At 38.3% G+C, this 20520-nt stretch overlaps 1 protein-coding gene across 3 annotated transcripts in view; it reads right to left on the reverse strand.

Annotated features, from left to right (window-relative positions):
* Positions 1-61: 61 nt before the first annotated feature.
* gpc6b (glypican 6b) overlaps positions 62-20520 on the reverse strand; it is a 103622-nt gene continuing 83163 nt past the window's right edge. For 2 of the 3 annotated variants that reach the window (XM_058082978.1, XM_058082976.1), the window contains 3 exons: positions 6604-6740; positions 5357-5532; positions 62-3791 (listed from right to left, as the gene is read on the reverse strand). In XM_058082978.1, the coding sequence (XP_057938961.1) occupies positions 3583-3791; positions 5357-5532; positions 6604-6740 (522 nt within the window). In that variant the 3' untranslated portion in view covers positions 62-3582. The remainder of the gene's footprint in view (positions 3792-5356; positions 5533-6603; positions 6741-20520) is intronic. The other variant, XM_058082977.1, reaches the window with a different exon arrangement.

Consider the following 20520-nt stretch of genomic DNA (forward strand, 5'->3'; position numbering starts at 1 on the left):
ATGTTTTTAACAAATATTTATTCTCCAGAACAGTACAAAAAGCACTGGATGCAATCAATTTTGATTGCATTAACTAGTAAGGCATATTTGCTTATCTGGTTGTTCATTTGAATGTAACATCGTACAACAACAACAATGCACTGATGTAAAAAAAAAAGAAAAAAAAGCATTTTCTTGCTGTGGTTTTTCAGTTCACGTTGCTTTTTCCAACATTTTATTGCAAAAATATTAACCATTAAAGGTTGGAATAATACAAAACATAAAAAGCATTCTCTGTGAGATCATTAGAAATTATATATATTTGCACTGTATATGTGTATGAAATTATGAAATGAAGACAAGCCTAGTTGCCAGCTCTCGGAACGGAATGATGTGCACACACAGGCTGGTTTTGTCCACAAACACACCACCCAACCCTCAGCAGGCAGCACCGGTACGCTCTGCTGACAAGATGCATTCAGGCCTGTCCGCTCTCCACTCTCCACGGATTCTCATTTCACAGGTGACTGTGGTCGGCTTCCTGCCCGCCTGCGCTGCACACACACACGAGCATTCAGGCTTCACAGACAAGACCCTTTTCTTTGCATTTGGACGCTTCCTCTCTTAATAATCCCCTCACATTCTGCATTATTGTGCCACTACTTCTATAGAAACTGCACAAAGACATCTATAAAGTACTTTTTTTGTGCTTTTCAAACATTTCGGGGTATGCCATTTTGGGGGAACCTTCCTGGGAATGTCAATGATACGGTACTGGAAACAATACTTCCAAAAATGTACAATCAATACTCATTGACTGTTGTAAAAATATTTTTTATATTTATATTTAAAAGTTTTACATATTTATTATTATTATTATTATTATTCATTCATTTTCTCCTGCTTATCCTCACGAGGGTTGCGGGGGTGCTGGAGCCTATCCCAGCTGTCTTTGAGGCGGGGTACACCCTGGACTGGTGGCCAGCCAATCACAGGGCACATATAGACAAACAACCATTCACACTCACATTCATACCTATGGACAATTTGGAGTCGCCAATTAACCTAGCATGAAACCGGAGTACCCGGAGAAAACCCACGCATGCAAACTCCACACAGAGATGGCTGAGGGTGGAATTGAACACCGGTCTCCTAGCTGTGAGGTCCGCACGCTAACCACTCAACCGCTGTGCAGCCGTATTATCATTATCAGTATGTTGAGTTTAAATGAAATACTTTGGAAAGAACGGGCGGGCCGTATTCAAACACATGGCGGGCCAGATGTGGCCCTCGGGCCGTAGTTTGCCCACCCCTGCACTAGCCTCTGTTACACTGCTTTCAAGCCATAACAGAACATTAGCATTCATCCACTTGTGGCTTTTATACACAACAAAGTGAAATACAGTCAAACCTCGGTTTTCATACGCTACAATTTTAGTATGATTTGGTTTTCAGCAAAAATATTCACCAAAATTTTGCCCCAGTTTTCATGCAATATTGAATATGACAAACGAGTCCGTGTTTACACTGTACTGTATTGTATTTTCCTGCTAAAACAAACACGTTGCTGACTCACCTTCCATCCATGCATGCTAAATAACCTGCCATGGGGCCAAAAGAAAGTTGCGAGTACCATCAATTTGAAGGTGAGAAACATTATTGCATTTGATTTGAATTTGAGAAAGTTTGCATCAACAATACATTCCATCCACATCCACATTTGTCATTTTTAAATTTTAAAACGACCTTGGAATTAATAACGAAAAAACGGGGATACAACTACATTTCCGAAACTTTCTGTGCACATTCAGACATTCGTATGCGGTATTTCGTCTGCGTCTGGTGTGACATACGGACATTTTCCAGGCAGTGAAAATTGCGTGATTGACGGTTTAAAATTCATATCTTGGTCCTGGAATTCCGAGGGTTCCCTTTTCCACCTATTTTTCGACACTGATACCAACTGTGAAGCAGGAACATTGTACATCAGTCCCTTGTCTTTGACACAGAAAGATAGATTTTCCGGGCTGTGTAAAAGCAGCTAGTGGCATACTGTGGGGGTGCAAAACTTACCCATCAAACCCAATCATTGATTACTTGTTTAACATCTTTAATTGGATGGAAGAATGAATATTTAAATTGAGATGAGAGGGGTTTTACGTTGGACTTCTTAAGACAGGAAGTTAGTTGAGACTGAATCAAAAAAAGTGCTTGAAACCAAATAGTGCACTTCATTGTGATTATTCAGTCAGAGTTTTGCACAATGCAAGCATGCATCACAGTTCCATTTACTGTTCTCTGAAAATAAGTCAACACGCAAACATTGTTGTCTAAAAAAAAAAAAATGGCAACACAGGTGAGTACACCGCACAGTGGGCATGCCCAAAGTGTATCTGTAGTGTCATTGTTTAGCATACAGCAAGTAGTAGGGAATGTCTTAGAATAATTAATTCTGTATAATGATTAATCGATTCGGAGGAATCTGGAAGGAAGAGTCATAATGTGCTATACATATCACTATATTGACATTTACGATGGTACCCATTATGTCATGGATGCTCATATCACGTCCTACTTCGGTACGGGACAACCCCCCCCCCAAAAAAAAAAAAACTTAAACTATATTAGGAAAGCAGGAAGTGAACAAATATAACAGTTACTGATTGTAAAAGTACCAGATGGAGGGGTATGATTTAATAAGCTTTGCTTCTTCCTACTCCTTTCGGACTTGTGGAACTGTGAACTGATTATGTGATGCATTCAATTGTAATCTGATGCATGTTCAAATGAAACAAAACAATTACCATTACCATTAAATAGCCTATTTTCATACAAAAAACATTCCAATATTTACCCAAGGAATCAGATGAAACTATATTAAAACCCTGAGTCGATGGCACTCAACTGTCTTCAGGTTGGAAAAGTCTGAACACCATCACTTGTCAGTTTTCTCAGTAAAACACGCCATCTTGGAGGTTGGTTTTTACTTCTTATGATGTCGGAAAACTCAGTTTTCCGAGGGAGGTGGTCATGTTCTGCTTAGTGTCAGAGTACGTGAATTCTTCTGTTTATCGATTAGCTATTCATACGTGTTGAGTCATTTTCAGTGGATAGTAAATACTGTCATACATAGCTTGGATAGTGTGGGTCTGCAATATAAATGGTTGCTGAAATATGAAGAGTGTACTGAGTTTTGTGCTCCTGTCATTAAAAAAAAAATCCATTCATTGCATTTCAAAATGTAAAATCTAAATATCATGAGGTGCCACCTTTAGTTGTAATAATAATAATCACATTTGAAATGCTTTGACACACACGCAGTTATTTTTTTTCCTTAACACAAATATAGAAAATAATGAAAGTGCGTGCTAGATTTGTCCACATGGAATACGACAGACATTACTGTCTGTTGTATTTTATTATTATTTTTTTAATATAAAATAGTTTTAATCTCTGCAGCAGAGTTTATGGGATCAGCATCATCATTGGACAGAGGAATGATGCTGTAAAAGTCTATATGAATGGTACTGTGCATTCTTTGGGAAAATGGGAATATCAATGTCTGGATGTCTGGGAAGTCCCAACCTGTTTCCCCCCCCAGCATTATCTCCAGCGCATGTGGAGTGCCGAGACTGACAGGACCAACGCAGTCAAAAGGAGGCCTGGAGGGGGCATGCGGGTCGATGAAGCTCCGCCTACAGGCTCGCTCCGGTCCGCTTCCACGAGAGTGGCTTCGGAAGCGGCAACATCGGCGTCTGTGGGGCAGGCCTCCGTGCAGCCACTCCCGCTGCCTGAACCGCTGCCCTCGTCGCCTGCAGGAGTAGAAACAAAACAAGTTTGTAATGCAGACAAAATGACAATTTATTGATAATTTTATTCCATATTAGTGGAATCATTACTTAGTTCATCATAATTACTCAGTTGATCCAAAGTTTAAGACCACAGCCTCACAAAATTGTGTATTCGCTGTTATTTTCTGTCAGGTTGCGTAGAAATCCTCCCACTGAGGACTCTAAGTGGGTTTCGAATAGAGGATAAGGGAGTCTTAAAGAACCAAATTATAGAAATGAGAACCAGATTGTTTATTCCTGACAACAATACCTAATACAGACGTACCTGTATGCCTACAAGTAAGCGGGTCTTATTACAGCGCAGCTGAGTCTATCCCAGCTGTCTTCGGGCGAGAGAGGCGGGTTACACCCCGGACCGGTCGCCAGCCAATCACAGGGCACATATAGACAAACAACCATTCACACTCACATTCATACCTATGGACAATTTGGAGTCGCTAATTAACCTAGCATGTTTTTGGAATGTGGTAGGAAACCGGAGTACCCGTAGAAAACCCACGCATGCACGGGGAGAACATGTAAACTCCACACAGAGATGGCCGAGGGTGGAATTGAACTCGGGTCTCCCAGTTGTGAGGTCTGTGCGCTCACCACACGACCGCCATGCAGCCGATAAGGGAATCTTAAAGAACCAAATTATAGAAATGAAAACCAGATTGTTTATTCCTGACAACAATACCTGCTTATCTGCAGTCCCTGTATGCCTACAAGTAAGCGGGTCTTATTACAGTGCAGCTGCAAAAAAGCATCCTTCCTTTCCCTGCCCGGTCTTTTATACACTCAAGATTGTGTAAGAGGCTGGATTAAGAGGCCTGCAGTAAGTATCCCAGCTGTCTTCGGGCGAGAGAGGCGGGGTACACCCTGGACTGGTGGCCAGCCAATCACAGGGCACATATAGACAAACAACCATTCACACTCACATTCATACCTATTGACAATTTGGAGTCGCTAATTAACCTAGCATGTTTTTGGAATGTGGGAGGAAACGTTCCTTAACATTCATTACACTTTCAGACCGTTTTAGTGTAGTAAATACGTACATCTGCATCTTATACTTTTGATGATGTGTGTCTTTATTTGAGGAGCCCAGAGAGGGGCTAACGTCATTGCAGCACCCCATTGAATGCGTTGCTCAGATGCAATACAGTATGGGAACACTTTTAAGGAGTTGTTTTTTTTATATTCATATTGGTACATGTTTGTATATTTGAGTGTGAAGTTGCTGTATGATGACTTAAGTGACTGTTATATTGTTATATTGTACATTCATACCTATGGACAATTTGGAGTCGCTAATTAACCTAGCATGTTTTTGGAATGTGGGAGGAAACCGGAGTACCCGGAGAAAACCCACGCATGCACGGGGAGCCGAGGGTGGAATTGAGGTCATTTTAAATTTCTTAAAAGATCCTCAGGGTTATGGAATAAAAAAAATCAAGAGGTAGACCCAAACAAGCGAAGTTGACATGACTATATTAATATTTTCCACAAATACTAACTCAACAAATGTCGACTAAATCACTCACTTGTGTCCTGAAAATAGATGTCATTGCCGTTGTAGGCGTTCTTCAGCTTGTTGGTCATCACCCGAAGCGCCATGATCTGCTGACGGATGAACGTGTCCGGACGAGTGATGTCGACGTTCACCTCCGGGTTGTTCACCTGGTTGGTCAGTCCATCTGTTACCACTTCAGGGAAATACCTAACAAAAAAATCAAATCAAATCTCTAAATACGGTCTGTACTGTAAGAAACAAATCATTTGTGTTTTCAAAACTGAATAACAATAATAAAGATAAGGAAAAACATCCTGCGGGTATGTATCCAAATCACTGCAAGATTCCATTTCATCGTTTAAATGATATTCCAACATCCTGTGTGCCGTGTCTTCCGGGGAGGGAAACTCATCAGCTGCTTGACCGTCTGATAAAGTAGCAGCAGGTTGTCATGTTTTTGTTTTTTTTTTCTCTTTGCGCTTCACAGAGCCCTATTTGTTGTCTTGTGAACAAACGAACCAGCCAATCACAGGGCACATATAGACAAACAACCATTCACACTCACATTCATACCTATGGACAATTTGGAGTCGCTAATTAACCTAGCATGTTTTTTGGAATGTGGGAGGAAACCGGAGTACCCGGAGAAAACCCACGCATGCACGGGGAGAACATGCAAACTCCATACAAAGATGGCCAAGGGTGGGGAAAGACAAAATAAGAAGCCAAAAAGTTACCACTTCCACACAAAATAGGAGAACTCATTCATATATTCATTTTCTACCACTTATCCTCACAAGGGTCGCAGGGGTGCTGGAGCCTATCCCAGCTGTCTTCGGGCGAGAGGCGGGGTACACCCTGGACTGGTGGCCAGCCAATCACAGGGCACATATAGACAAACAACCATTCACACTCACATTCATACCTATGGACAATTTGGAGTCGCTAATTAACCTAGCATGTTTTTGGAATGTGGGAGGAAACCGGAGTACCCGGAGAAAACCCACGCATGCACGGGGAGAACATGCAAACTCCACACAGAGATGTTCAGAGGGTGGAATTGAACCCTGGTCTCCTAGCTGTGAGGTCTGCGCGCTAACCACTAGTCCGCCGTGCCGCCCGTATGAAGACTACAAAACAACAATATAAAAAATACATTGGTTTTCATACACCTTTCAGTTTTTCATAGCAATGTTTACTATGTTTACAATGTTTACTATACTTGCCAGCAGTCTGTGATTGTAAGCCAACAGACCACCTACGGTAGACCCCATTTACCTCCCCTTTGTGTGTCCGTTCCAGCAGTGGCCATCAGTGGTATTCCCGGCAGTCAGTCTGGTCTCCACACACATCTCCTCAGGAAGACTGGACCAGAATCTCTTTGATTGCTTCAGTTTACCTTTTATGTCAACAACCTGAGCATAGAGAGAGAGAGAGAGAGAGAAGAAAGGCTGTTCAAATCCCTCCTGTGGAGTCATTGACAACACTTTTACATCACCATTCCGACCTCACAGGTTGATGAACGAATGATATTTCATAATATAGCTAGTTTGAGTTAAGGGTGCTGGAGCCTATCCCAGCTGTCTTCAGGCGAGAGGCGTGGTGCATCCTGGACTGGACCTTACAACTTCAATACACTCATTCATTCATTCATTTTCTACCGCTTATCCTCACGAGGGTCGCGGGAATGCTGGAGCCTATCCCAGCTGTCTTCAGGCGAGAGGCGGGGTACACCCTGGACTGGACCTTACAATTTCAATACACTCATTCATTCATTAATTTTCTATCGCTTATCCTCACGAGGGTTGCAGGGGATGCTGGAGCCTATCCCAGCTATCTTATCTTCGGGTGAGAGGCGGAGTACACCTTTGACTGGACCTTACAACTTTAATATACTTATTCATTCATTCAATTTCTACTGCTCATCCTCACAAGGGTCGCAAGGATGCTGGAGCCTATCCCAGCTGTCTTCAGGCGAGAGGCGGGGTACATCCTGGACTGGACCTTACAACTTTAATATACTTATTCATTCATTCAATATCTATCACTTATCCTCAGGAGGGTCGCGAGGATGCTGGAGCCTATCCCAGCTATCTCATCTTCGGGTGAGAGACGGAGTACACCCTTGACTGGACCTTATAACTTCAATATATTTATTCATTCAATCATTTTCTACCACTTATCCTCACGGGGGTCGCAAGGATGCTGGAGCCTATCCCAGCTGTCTTCAGGCGAGAGGTGGGGTACATCCTGGACTGGACCTTACAATTTCAATACACTCATTCATTCATTAATTTTCTACCGCTTATCCTCACGAGGGTCGCGGGGGTGCTGGAGCCTATCCCAGTTATTTTATATTCGGGCGAGAGGTGGAGTACACCCTGGACTGGACCTTATAACTTCAATATATTTATTCATTCAATCATTTTCTACCACTTATCCTCACGGGGGTCGCAAGGATGCTGGAGCCTATCCCAGCTGTCTTCAGGCGAGAGGTGGGGTACATCCTGGACTGGACCTTACAATTTCAATACACTCATTCATTCATTAATTTTCTACCGCTTATCCTCACGAGGGTCGCGGGGGTGCTGGAGCCTATCCCAGTTATTTTATATTCGGGCGAGAGGTGGAGTACACCCTGGACTGGACCTTATAACTTCAATATATTTATTCATTCATTCATTTTCTACCACTTATCCTCACGGGGGTCGCAAGGATGCTGGAGCCTATCCCAGCTGTCTTCAGGCGAGAGGCGGGGTACACCCTGGACTGGTGGCCAACCAATCACAGGGCACATATGGGCAAACAACCATGATGTAGGGATGTTATAGGACAACTTTGGTTCTTTCTAAACTTGAGGCTCTCTTGCTAGGTGCTAGCATGATGACTGTTAGCATTTTAGCTAATTTACTCATGTCTAAAGGCAAATACACACGTGGCATGATGTGGGGACACTATGGGACTGCCCCAAACTTTTCGGGAACCTGAGGCTGTCTTGCTAGATGCTAGCATGGTAGCCGTTAGCATGTTAGCATTTAAGCTAATTTACTCATGTCTAAAGGCAAATACACACATGGCATGCTGTAGGGAGGTTATATGACAACCTTGGCACTTTCTAAACTTGAGGCTCTCTTGCTAGGTGCTAGCATGATGACTGTTAGCATGTTAGCATTTTAGCTAATTTACTCATGTCTAAAGGCAAATACACACGTGGCATGATGTGGGGACACTATGGGACTGCCCCAAACTTTTCGGGAACCTGAGGCTGTCTTGCTAGATGCTATCCGTTAGCATGTTAGCATTTAAGCTAATTTACTCATGTTTAAAGGCAAAAAGACACATGGCATGATGTGGGGACACTATGGGACTGCATCAACCTCTTCGGTACTTGAGGCCTTCTTGCTAGGCGCTAGCACGGTAGCCGTTGGCACATCGGGCCCGAGGTTCACGGCACAGGTGGCAAGCGGGAATTTTCTAGTTACGTAATTGTTATTCCCATTAAGATCAATGACTATGAGATTTGACACAAAGTCAATAATAACGAGGAAGCCATGGTTGTTTCTTTGGTCCTGGTAAGTCCTTGCAATTTACTTCCAGATGTCACTTTTATTATATGCTGTCACTTTTCTCCAACTTTCATCAAGCACATCAAATTTGGCATATTTCAGCAGGGCAGAGGGGAGTGCCAGATAGTGCCCCCCCCCCCCGCACCCCATTATCTTGCAAGTTGTGCTCATGTGAAATTGCAGTGAACCTGAGCAGAACATGAAAGGTGGCTGCGCTAAGTGCGCGACGCCGCTGTGGGGCCTCGACGCCGCTTTTGATGTGTTAATCCTGTCACACTGATGCCAAGGCACCTCAGCAGCTCTGATGCTGCCCAGAGGGTCACGGCTGTGCTGGGTGCTACAGATTGACGGGCGATGTTTGACTGGAAAAAAAAAAAAAAAAAAAAAAAAAAACGTTCAAGATTAGCTTAATGTAAGTCGACATCTGCTCGGCCCCGTGAAAAAAGACGTGGATGGAAAACAGAGTGAAATGTTACATTTTACTGATGCAAATATGTAGAAATAAGTTTTCTTCTTTTTAACGTTTTGACACTCCTCATCCACTGGAATGTTGTTTCATTATTGTTGCTACACTCGCATGATTGAGGCTCTTTGTGCGGAAGCATGAACGCCATCAAAATGTATTTAAAAGCCGCTTTTCAGACGTATAAAATGCAACACAAGAGAACACACTTGCACAAACTTCTACACAAATCTCTCCCTGAAGACTGAAAGTAAAGATTTGGTTTTCTTATGTTACTTCGTCCTGTTAATGTACACACAAAGTAAACAGTACTATAGATACTTTGCAACAGAAATATCAAAACTTTGGTTTTTACTTCCATTTTTCATGAAATAAAACTTCTAAGTACTCAAAAGGTCTATTTCTCGCAAATATTTTTCACAAATCTGTCTAAATCCTTTGCTAAAATAATCCATCCGCTGGCCACAGTAAAAGGCCAGTCCAAAATGTGCACTTTCACTGCATTGTCCATTTGCTGAAAGAGCAGCAGCTCTGGTGTACTTGCAACATATGTGGCACAAAACGGCACATTCTGGAATGGCCTTTTATTGTGGCCTGCAAGAGGTGCGGGTGTGCCATAATCATGCTGTCCAACCAGCAACTGGATATGCCACATCTGTAAGGTATAATAAAAATAAAAATAAAAATAAAAATAAAAATAAAAATAAAAATAAAAATAAAAATAAAAATAAAAATAAAAATAAAAATAAAAATAAAAATAAAAATAAAAATAAAAAAAATAAAAATAAAAAAAATAATTAAAAAAAATAAATAAAAATTAAAAAAAATTAAAAAATAATAAAGAAAATAAAAAAAAAATAAAAAAAAATAATAATATAATAACAATAACAACAACAACAATAATAATAATAATAATAATAATAATAATAATAACTCCACTCTTGGCCATCTCTGTGTGGAGTTTGCATGTTCTCCCCGTGCATGCGTGGGTTTTCTCCGGGTACTCTGGTTTTCTCCCACATTCCAAAAAAATAAAAAAACAAAAAATAAAATAAAAATAATAATAATAATAATAATAATAATAATAATAATAATAATAATAATAATAATAATAATAATAATAATAATAATAATAATAATAATAATAATAATAATAATAATAATAATAATAATAATAATAATAATAATAATAATAATAATAATAATAATAATAATAATAATAGGGTCCAGCATATCCCTGCAACCCAAATGAATGCAGTATAGAAAATGGATGGATAATAATAATAATAACAACAAGCTGATAGTTGTATGTAGACGACGTAAATAAAAACACAAAACAGGAATAGTAGATTATTATTTTTTGTTGGCTTTCAACTATTATATTTTGAATTTCATTATTTTATTTAGTAATAATTTTACGTTTATTATATTGTAATATAACGTAATATAATATTCTAACCACAATTTCTACTTCATGAATTTATATTTTATATTAAAAAAATTTTAATGCATTTTTAGCAACGGTATTTTTTTTTTCTGTCTGTAGCCTCCACTCTGCCAAACATTCTCTTATAAATACAATTCTGACTATGATTAATTATCAAATAAATCCGGCGCTCACTGAGGGGAAAAGGCTCGTGTATCAGATGATTAATGGAGGACATTTTCAAGAGAGTAAAAATGTTTTCACAGAACAATAAAAAAAGATGCTTATGGAAAAGGTCAGCCAGCCTGCCTCTTTTATGGCACATAGGCAATAAATAAATGGCAAGCCCAAGGAGCACTTAGAGGGTGTAATAAGACGCAATGGCCAGTAGATGGCACTATGTCCAAGTGAACTATACATAGGGCGGTTTAGAGACTCAGGGAAGTAGAATTAGAAGACAAGGGACAATTATTCCTGAACGTGACAGAACACAACAACAAATAATCACTTCGACTGAAGATTAAAATAACATTTCAGTTACATTTGGCTGTAATAACATTTTTGTAATATGATTTATTCCCAATTTTTGAACAAATTAAAATTAAAGAAAGCAGGAATCAGTCAGAAAATGCACATCTTATCATCATTTATGCTATAAATTCCATCCATTTAATTTTGGCATGCACAAAAAATATGAATGATGGAAAAATGCTTGAAAAAAGCAACAATAATAACTAAATAAAAATAATACAAAATAAAAACAAAACAAAAATAACAACAAAAATAATTGTAGACAAAAAATATTAAGACGTATACAAATGCATTATGTATAAAAATAAAATTAAAAAAATAACTCAAAAATGAGATTTACATTTTTTTTTAGCCATTTCAAGATAACAAATTCTCGGGGTAAGAAGTAGTGAAGTGCAATAACTTTGTCCTGTGGCTGTATAGTAATATAAAATTGCACTTTGAGGAGTAAAATTGAGGTTTTATTCAGAATATTTCAGTTATTATTATTATTATTTAGTTATTTATCATTATTATAATATTATTATTTAGTTATTATTATTTACCGTATTTAGTTACATGCTTATTGGAGATTGTCCATAGGTAGACTTGTCCATAAAATTAAAAAAAACTTCGCTTTGGTTCCAATTTTCTACAATAAAAGCTCTGATAAAACATTCCACTGTTCTCAAATATCTTACTTTTTATTTTTCTACACAAAATAAGATGAAAAATAAATAAACAAATCAAGAATAAAGAAAATCAATCAATCAGTAATAAATAAATAAATATAATAATAATAATAAAACGGCAAATAATAAAAACTTAAGAAACCACATATAGTTGGTGGGTAGACAAATTATTTTTTTCAGATTAAAATGAACAAAGCATTATTAGAGCCCTGTAGACATGACAAAACACGACTATAGTCACATTTATACTTTTTTATTTAATATTTTATTATATTTTAAGTAGCCAAAAACTTACCACTTCCACACGGATAGGGAGGATAACTATTAACAGTTATTTAACCTTTAACATGAACATTAATCAAACGTAGTATTTTTTTCTGGGTACATGATACCATACAGCATCCATATATCAAACTTGCGCGGGCCGCACTGACACTTAAAATTTCATATCAGGTCGGGGGCCTCAAACTAGTGTCCTGCGGGCCACATTTGGCCCGCGGGCCACGTGTTTGAGACCCCCTCTCGCCCAAAATCAGCTGGGATAGGCTCCAGCATACCCTTGTGATTCTAGTGTGGATAAGCGGCATCGAAAACGGATGGATAGATGGGTGGGTAAAATAAAAGCAGCACGATGCAGTGCAGTTCTACATTACTGCAAACTATAGCCACAATAATAACATATTCATATAATATATTCGCATTTGGTATTTTTCTCCAAATACGGCAACCAGAAACGCGTTATGCTTTATTTGTCGCTTTTGAGTCTTCAACTTTGAAAGGAGTTTCCTGAAGCAAGGGCAAACCTTTATTAGGAAGTGAAGCCATAACTGCTTTTATTGTCCACGCTCTTTGATCAAAGGCGGACACGCATCGCAGCGACTCTTTTAAAAAGAGTGTATGCTGCTAGAAACAATTCCTACTCCATGCAAGCAAGCCTGTCATGAAGCATCTATTGTGTCTTTCTCTCGCTTGATCTCCTCTTTCTTTGCTCTCAATCGCCGCTCTCTCCGTCCTAAGTGAAGGTGAAGGTTCCACAGCTTCACTTCACTTCAAAAACGTTTCTCTTTTTTATATATATATATATATCGCTCTGGTTGCAATAAAAGTACACTCTTATCACGACCTGCTTGAAACTTCCAAAAAGTGGTGTGATGTGTTATCAATAATACAAGCAGTTGATGTTTGCTAAATACAAGGATGAAGAGTCTTGAACCAGTCATGATGTGCTATATATATCACTATATTGACAGTTACTATGGTAACCATTATGTCATTGGATGGTTATATCACGTCGTACTTCGGTACAAGGTGCATTATTAAAAAAAAAAAAAAAAAAAAACCCTTAAACTGTATTACAGAAAGCAGGAAGTGAACAAATGTAACAGTTAAAGATTGTAAAAGTACCAGATGGAGGGGTAGGATTTAATAAGCTTTGCTTCTTCCTACTCCTTTTGGACACGTGGAACTGTTTTTTTAATTAAAAATTTTAAAATATATTTTTTTTTTAAATTAATAAAATTTTAAAATAAAAAAAACCAAACCCCCCCCCCCCAAAAAAAAAACCTTAAACCATATTCGGAAAGCAGGAAGTGAACAAATGTAAGAGTTATTGATTGTAAAAGTACCAGATGGAGGGGTTAGGATTTAATAAGCTTTGATTCTTCCTACTCCTTTTGGACATGTGGAACTGTTTTTTTTAATTAAAAATTTTAAAGTTAAAACAATTTAAAATTAATAATAATAATAATAAAAAAAACTTAAGCCATATTCGGAAAGCAGGAAGTGAACAAATGTAACAGTTACTGATTGTAAAAGTACCAGATGGAGGGGTAGGATTTAATAAGCTTTGCTTCTTCCTACTCCTTTTGGATATGTGGAACTGTTTTTTTAAATTAAACATTTTAAAATTAATAAAATTTAAATTAATAAAATTTTAAAAAAATGTAAAAAAACAAAAAAAAACCTTAAACCATATTCGGAAAGCAGGAAGTGAACAAATGTAACAGTTACTGATTGTAAAAGTACCAGATGGAGGGGTAGGATTTAATAAGCTTTGCTTCTTCCTACTCCTTTTGGACATGTGGAACTGTGAACTGATTATGGGATGCATTCAATTGTAATCTGATGCATGTTCAAATGAAATAAAACCATTACCATTACCATTACCATTACCAATAAAAGAGCGTGCTTCTGCCAAATATCAGGGCCATTTTGTCTAGCAAACAACAACAATCAGAGGATTAATTCAGCAGTAAACACAACTTAAAAGTCTCCTGTAAAGTATTACAGCTGAGGCGGCTTAGCCCGTCGCCATGTCTGCACCTTTAAACTGTCTTCCCCCGCACACGAGCACGCTGCATCTACAGAAGACCGTTTATTTACTTGCTTCCATGACACGTATAAACACCAGGAAGTGTTTACAGAGAATAATTCATTAGGAAAACAGCCAATGAGATAATTGTTGTTTGCGGCGCTTAAAAGTCGTGCAGACGTTCCCAAGTATTACTTCCAATATTTGTCCTTTGTTGTGTTTGTGTGTGTGTGTGCATCAGCATGGGTCACGAGTCAATGTGGATCTCCGCATGCAAAATGGCGGCATGCGGCTCAGCTCAGCGGTTGCACCTTCACTCGTGACCTTGACTGTTCAGAAGCTCCGAACCTCTCAAAGCTGGGTTGCTTCCAGTGGTGACTACTCAATGTCACGAGTACACACACACACAAACACACACAGACCATGTTTCAGTGTAGCTTCTCAAGGTAGAACACTACAGACAACAGGGGTGAGCAAACTGCGGCCCGCCAAGTGTTTGAATCCGGCTCCGGCAGTTGCTTTCTAAGTATTTCAACTTTTAACATACAAACTAGGAACATGACTTGCAAGTCGGGTGTCTTATTTAGGGCGGCACGGTGGTCGAGTGGTTTGTGCGCAGACCTCACAGGGTTCAATTCCACCCTCAGCCATCTCTGTGTGGAGTTTGCATGTTCTCCCGGGTTTTCTCCGGGTACTCCGGCAAAACCAGAAAGAAGTTTGTATTAATTTTCCGTAGTGTTTTTTTTTCCTGTTTAACCATCGTACAGCTGAAGGGGCGGATCCAACAATATCGGTTCATCAAGAATCCGATGAGGAGGCAGCACTATTCCGACCGTGGCCTTCCTGCCTATGAGAAAGTATTCCATCTCTCCTCAAAGCGGTCACTGGACAGGCCGAGGCCTGGCGGGGGTCTGGTATGAGCTCAGCCTCTTCCCTGACCTCTCTGTAATTGAGATGCAGGAAGAATACGGCATCTGGGTATCAAATGGAAAAAAGAACTATTTTTTAACGCAGACTGCCGGAGCGGTTGCCAGGGAAAACAAGATAATCGAGGAGTCGTCTGCCCCTTGTGGTTTGGTGGCGAGACCTTCTGCGGGACTCTATGATTAAACCCAGCATGCGCTAATTTAGCTCAGGACTTGCAGTCGCAGTAGAAAGTCGGTGTCAGGCAGGGCTGGCATCCCCGGGTTGATGCTCTGAAAGGGACTAATTGTCGGTGGAAGAAGATGCAGCATAGAATGCCTAATAAAGTCGCTTCTAGAAAATGTCATATTCTAAATTTCTTAGAAATCGAGCCTTGATGCCGGAATATGGACGGTTTAAAAGTGGAACAGGTGCTTTAATAAAGCATAATAATGCAATAATCTGTCTCTGGCAGTAGGAGCCTCCATTATTGTGCACTTTATCCATAAACTCCACACAGAGATGGCCGAGGGTGGGATTGAACTCGGGTCACCTAGCTGTGAGGCCTGCGCGCTGACTGTAGGGATGTTAAAAAACAATATTTAGAAGGTCATAAACAGGAATGGAACCATCTAACTGTAATTTATTATTTTTATTTTTAACACTGCTAGTCAAGGTGAGATGCCAAACTGATTTTTATTGCTCCTGTAACTGTGACAATAACATCCAACTGTAGTCTTTATTTATTTCTTTTTAAAAAAATTTAAATTAATAAAATTCAAAAAATTAAAATAAATAAATAAATAAACCTGTACTGTATTATGGAAAGCAGGAAGTGAACAAATGCAAATTTTGCAAACAAATTTTTTACAGCCGTGATTTTACAAGTATAAAGTCAAAATATTAAAATAAAAAATATTAATATTATTGTATTATAAATATTAATATATTAAAATAAATAATAAAAATTAACTATATTAGGAAAGCAGGAAGTGAACAAATGTAACAGTTACTGATTGTAAAAGTACCAGATGGAGGGGTAGGATTTAATAAGCTTTGCTTCTTCCTACTTCTTTTGGACATGTGGAACTGTGAACTGATTATGTGATGCATTCAATTGTAATCTGATGCATGTTCAAATGAAATCAAACCATTACCATTACCTTAAATAGTTTGTCTTCATTCTTGTAAAATTACTCATATTTTTTACAGCAGAAATGGCCGTGATTTTACAAGTATAAAGTCAAAATATTAAAATTAAAAATATTAATATTACATTATAAATATTAATATATTAAAATAAAAAATAAAAATTAACTATATTAGGAAAGCAGGAAGTGAACAAATGTAACAGTTACTGATTGTAAAAGTACCAAATGGAGGGGTAGGATTTAATAAGCTTTGCTTCTTCCTACTCCTTTTGGACATGTGGAACTGTGAACTGATTATGTGATGCATTCAATTGTAATCTGATGCATGTTCAAATGAAATAAAACCATTACCATAACCTTAAATAGTTTGTCTTTATTCTTGTAAAATTACTCATATTTTTAGAGCGGAAATGGCCGTGATTTTACAAGTAAAAAGTCAAAATATTAAAATTAAAAATATAAATATTCATATTATTGTATTATAAATATTAATATATTAAAATAAAAAATAAAAAATAACTATATTAGGAAAGCAGGAAGTGAACAAATGTAACAGTTACTGATTGTAAAAGTACCAGATGGAGGGGTAGGATTTAATAAGCTTTGCTTCTTCCTACTCCTTTTGGACATGTGGAACTGTGAACTGATTATGTGATGCATTCAATTGTAATCTGATGCATGTTCAAATGAAATTAAACCATTACCATTACCTTAAATAGTTTGTCTTTATTCTTGTAAAATTACTCATATTTTTTACAGCAGAAATGGATGTGATTTTACAAGTATAAAGTCAAAATATTAAAATTAAAAATATTAATATTATTGTATTATAAATATTAATATATAAAAATAAAAATTAACTATGTTAGGAAAGCAGGAAGTGAACAAATGTAACAGTTACTGATTGTAAAAGTACCAGATGGAGGGGTAGGATTTAATAAGCTTTGCTTCTTCCTACTCCTTTTGGACATGTGGAACTGTGAACTGATTATGTGATGCATTCAATTGTAATCTGATGCATGTTCAAATGAAATCAAACCATTAATATATTTTTGCAGTGTTATTTTTGCAATTTCACATTGTGGAATCACATCCATCATACAATGGCAATAAAGTCCCGAGTCATGGAAATGTGATTGCAACGATGACCCCTGTGATGATGTTCTTTGGGTTCCTTGCCTCCATTGCTGTAGAACACACTTCGACGCAGGCTGTTCATTCCTATCAATATCTGTCAACATTCAATTCTTCTTCTTCACCGCCCCAAAGACAAAGAGAACCATTATTAAAAATGTGATAAAAGCTTCCTTTAGGCCACTGCTTCCTGTCTTTTCCCACACACACCTAGCGTGAACCTCCCCCCTTGTTTCCCGTGATTACAAGCGATTATTAATCTGCCACAGTGAGAAACTACAAGATGATTTAACACCGTGAAGTTAACAAAGCTTCCGCCTGTGCATCGCGTACATCTTCCTAATAGCTCCCGCTGACAGCAGTGACAGTGACAGCCCTGTGAGATCCTTATCAAGCCGCCTCCCGGGAGTGGACACTTCTTGACAAAGTGGTATTCTTGTGGAGATCTTTTTTTTTTTTGCATTCGAGGAGCACGTCTAAAACACAAAAGTGGCTGATGGAGATTCTACCCGTAATGCATATTTATCGCTTGTCACATTGTTCTACACGCACAATGTGATTAAAAAAAAGTGCTACCTCAAAGAAACGCCGACTTGGATCGGCTGTCAAAATCTCTTCGGATTCGACGCTAATTTTAAAAGGTAAATCTTGTCACACCCTTGAGACATAACTTTATTTTCAACTCTCGTAACGTGTTGTTGGGAGAAAATGAGTCACTGTGTCCTTAATTTAATGTGATGGAAAATCTCTGTGTTGAAAAAAAACATAAAAGAAAGACAGAAAGTTGGTTCCAAAAATAGACGCGACTGACGTTTGTCTATGCTCCGTCTGGAATTGGGTTGGGATTATCACTCTGCATGGAAGCACTGGAAGGAGGATTAACTCACTTTAACCCGTTGACTTCTTGGTTCCCCAGCAAGGCATCACTGATTAGCAATGATTTTTGTTCAATCGTTCAAAATGCTAAAGTACAAAAATCCCGGACATGTAGGCCGAGACCTTTTCCAACCTCAAAAAGAAGAATATATAGGTATATATAGGTTTATAAATAACTTTGCAGTATTTATTTCATTTCTGGTGTTATAAGCCACTACTATTTTTCTGCAGCTCATACAGCTAATTAATGACCCTGTTTTAATCTTCTGACATCTCCTATACTTCAGAACTACAACAAATCATTGAAATACTGTGCCGTTAGCGGGTTAGCAAGGAAACGGTAGATGTTTCTTTGGCAGGAAATTCACTCAAGAACTCATAACAGGCTAATTATCTGTGGCATCTTACAAAGAATGCTAAAATCATCACGCAGCAACTTAACACTCAAAAAGGTATACCCGAGAAATATACAATATACACCATGGCCGCCATTAGCCAATTAAGTAGCCACCAAAGAACTCATATAACAGGATGATATCACTGTGTCATCTTACAAAGAATGCTAAAATCATCACACAGCAACTTAACACTCAAAAAGGTATACCCGAGAAATATACAATATACACCATGGCCGCCATTAGCCAATTAAGTAGCCACCAAAGAACTCATACAACAGGATGATATCACTGTGTAATCTTACAAAGAATGCTAAAATCATCACACAGCAACTTAACACTCGAAAAGGTATACCCGAGAAATATACAATATACACCATGGCCGCCATTAGCCAATTAAGTAGCCACCAAAGAACTCATATAACAGGATGACTCACTGTGTCATCTTACAAAGACTGCTAAAATCATCACACAGTAACTTAACACTCGAAAAGGTATACCTGAGAAATATACAATATACACCATGGCCGCCATTAGCCAATTAAGTAGCCACCAAAGAACTCATATAACAGGCTAATTATCTGTGGCATCTTACAAAGAATGCTAAAATCATCACACAGCGACTTAACACTCGAAAAGGTATACCCCAGAAATATACAATATACACCATGGCCGCCATTAGCCAATTAAGTACCCACCAAAGAACTCATATAACAGGATGATATCACTGTGTCATCTTACAAAGAATGCTAAAATCATCACGCAGCAACTTAACACTCGAAAAGGTATACCCGAGAAATATACAATATACACCATGGCCGCCATTAGCCAATTAAGTAGCCACCAAAGAACTCATATAACAGGCTAATTATCTGTGGCATCTTACAAAGAATGCTAAAATCATCACGCAGCAACTTAACACTCGAAAAGGTATACCCGAGAAATATACAATATACACCATGGCCGCCATTAGCCAATTAAGTAGCCACCAAAGAACTCATATAACAGGATGACTCACTGTGTCATCTTACAAAGAATGCTAAAATCATCACACAGTAACTTAACACTCGAAAAGGTATACCTGAGAAATATACAATATACACCATGGCCGCCATTAGCCAATTAAGTAGCCACCAAAGAACTCATATAACAGGCTAATTATCTGTGGCATCTTACAAAGAATGCTAAAATCATCACGCAGCAACTGAACACTCGAAAAGGTATACCCGAGAAATATACAATATACACCATGGCCGCCATTAGCCAATTAAGTAGCCACCAAAGAACTCATATAACAGGCTAATTATCTGTGGCATCTTACAAAGAATGCTAAAATCATCACACAGTAACTTAACACTCGAAAAAGTATACCCGAGAAATATACAATATACACCATGGCCGCCATTAGCCAATTAAGTAGCCACCAAAGAACTCATATAACAGGCTAATTATCTGTGGCATCTTACAAAGAATGCTAAAATCATCACGCAGCAACTTAACACTCGAAAAGGTATACCCGAGAAATATACAATATACACCATGGCCGCCATTAGCCAATTAAGTAGCCACCAAAGAACTCATACAACAGGATGATATCACTGTGTCATCTTACAAAGAATGCTAAAATCATCACACAGCAACTTAACACTCGAAAGGTATACCCGAGAAATATACAAGACATGTAACAATACAGGTTTAAAAAAACATATTTTATCTTTTTCCCCATAATGCATTTCATCCAGCAGAGCAGCTCATTGGCCAACGGTTG

This window comes from Doryrhamphus excisus, chromosome 9 (assembly GCF_030265055.1).
Source record: "Doryrhamphus excisus isolate RoL2022-K1 chromosome 9, RoL_Dexc_1.0, whole genome shotgun sequence".
NCBI lineage: Eukaryota > Metazoa > Chordata > Actinopteri > Syngnathiformes > Syngnathidae > Doryrhamphus > Doryrhamphus excisus.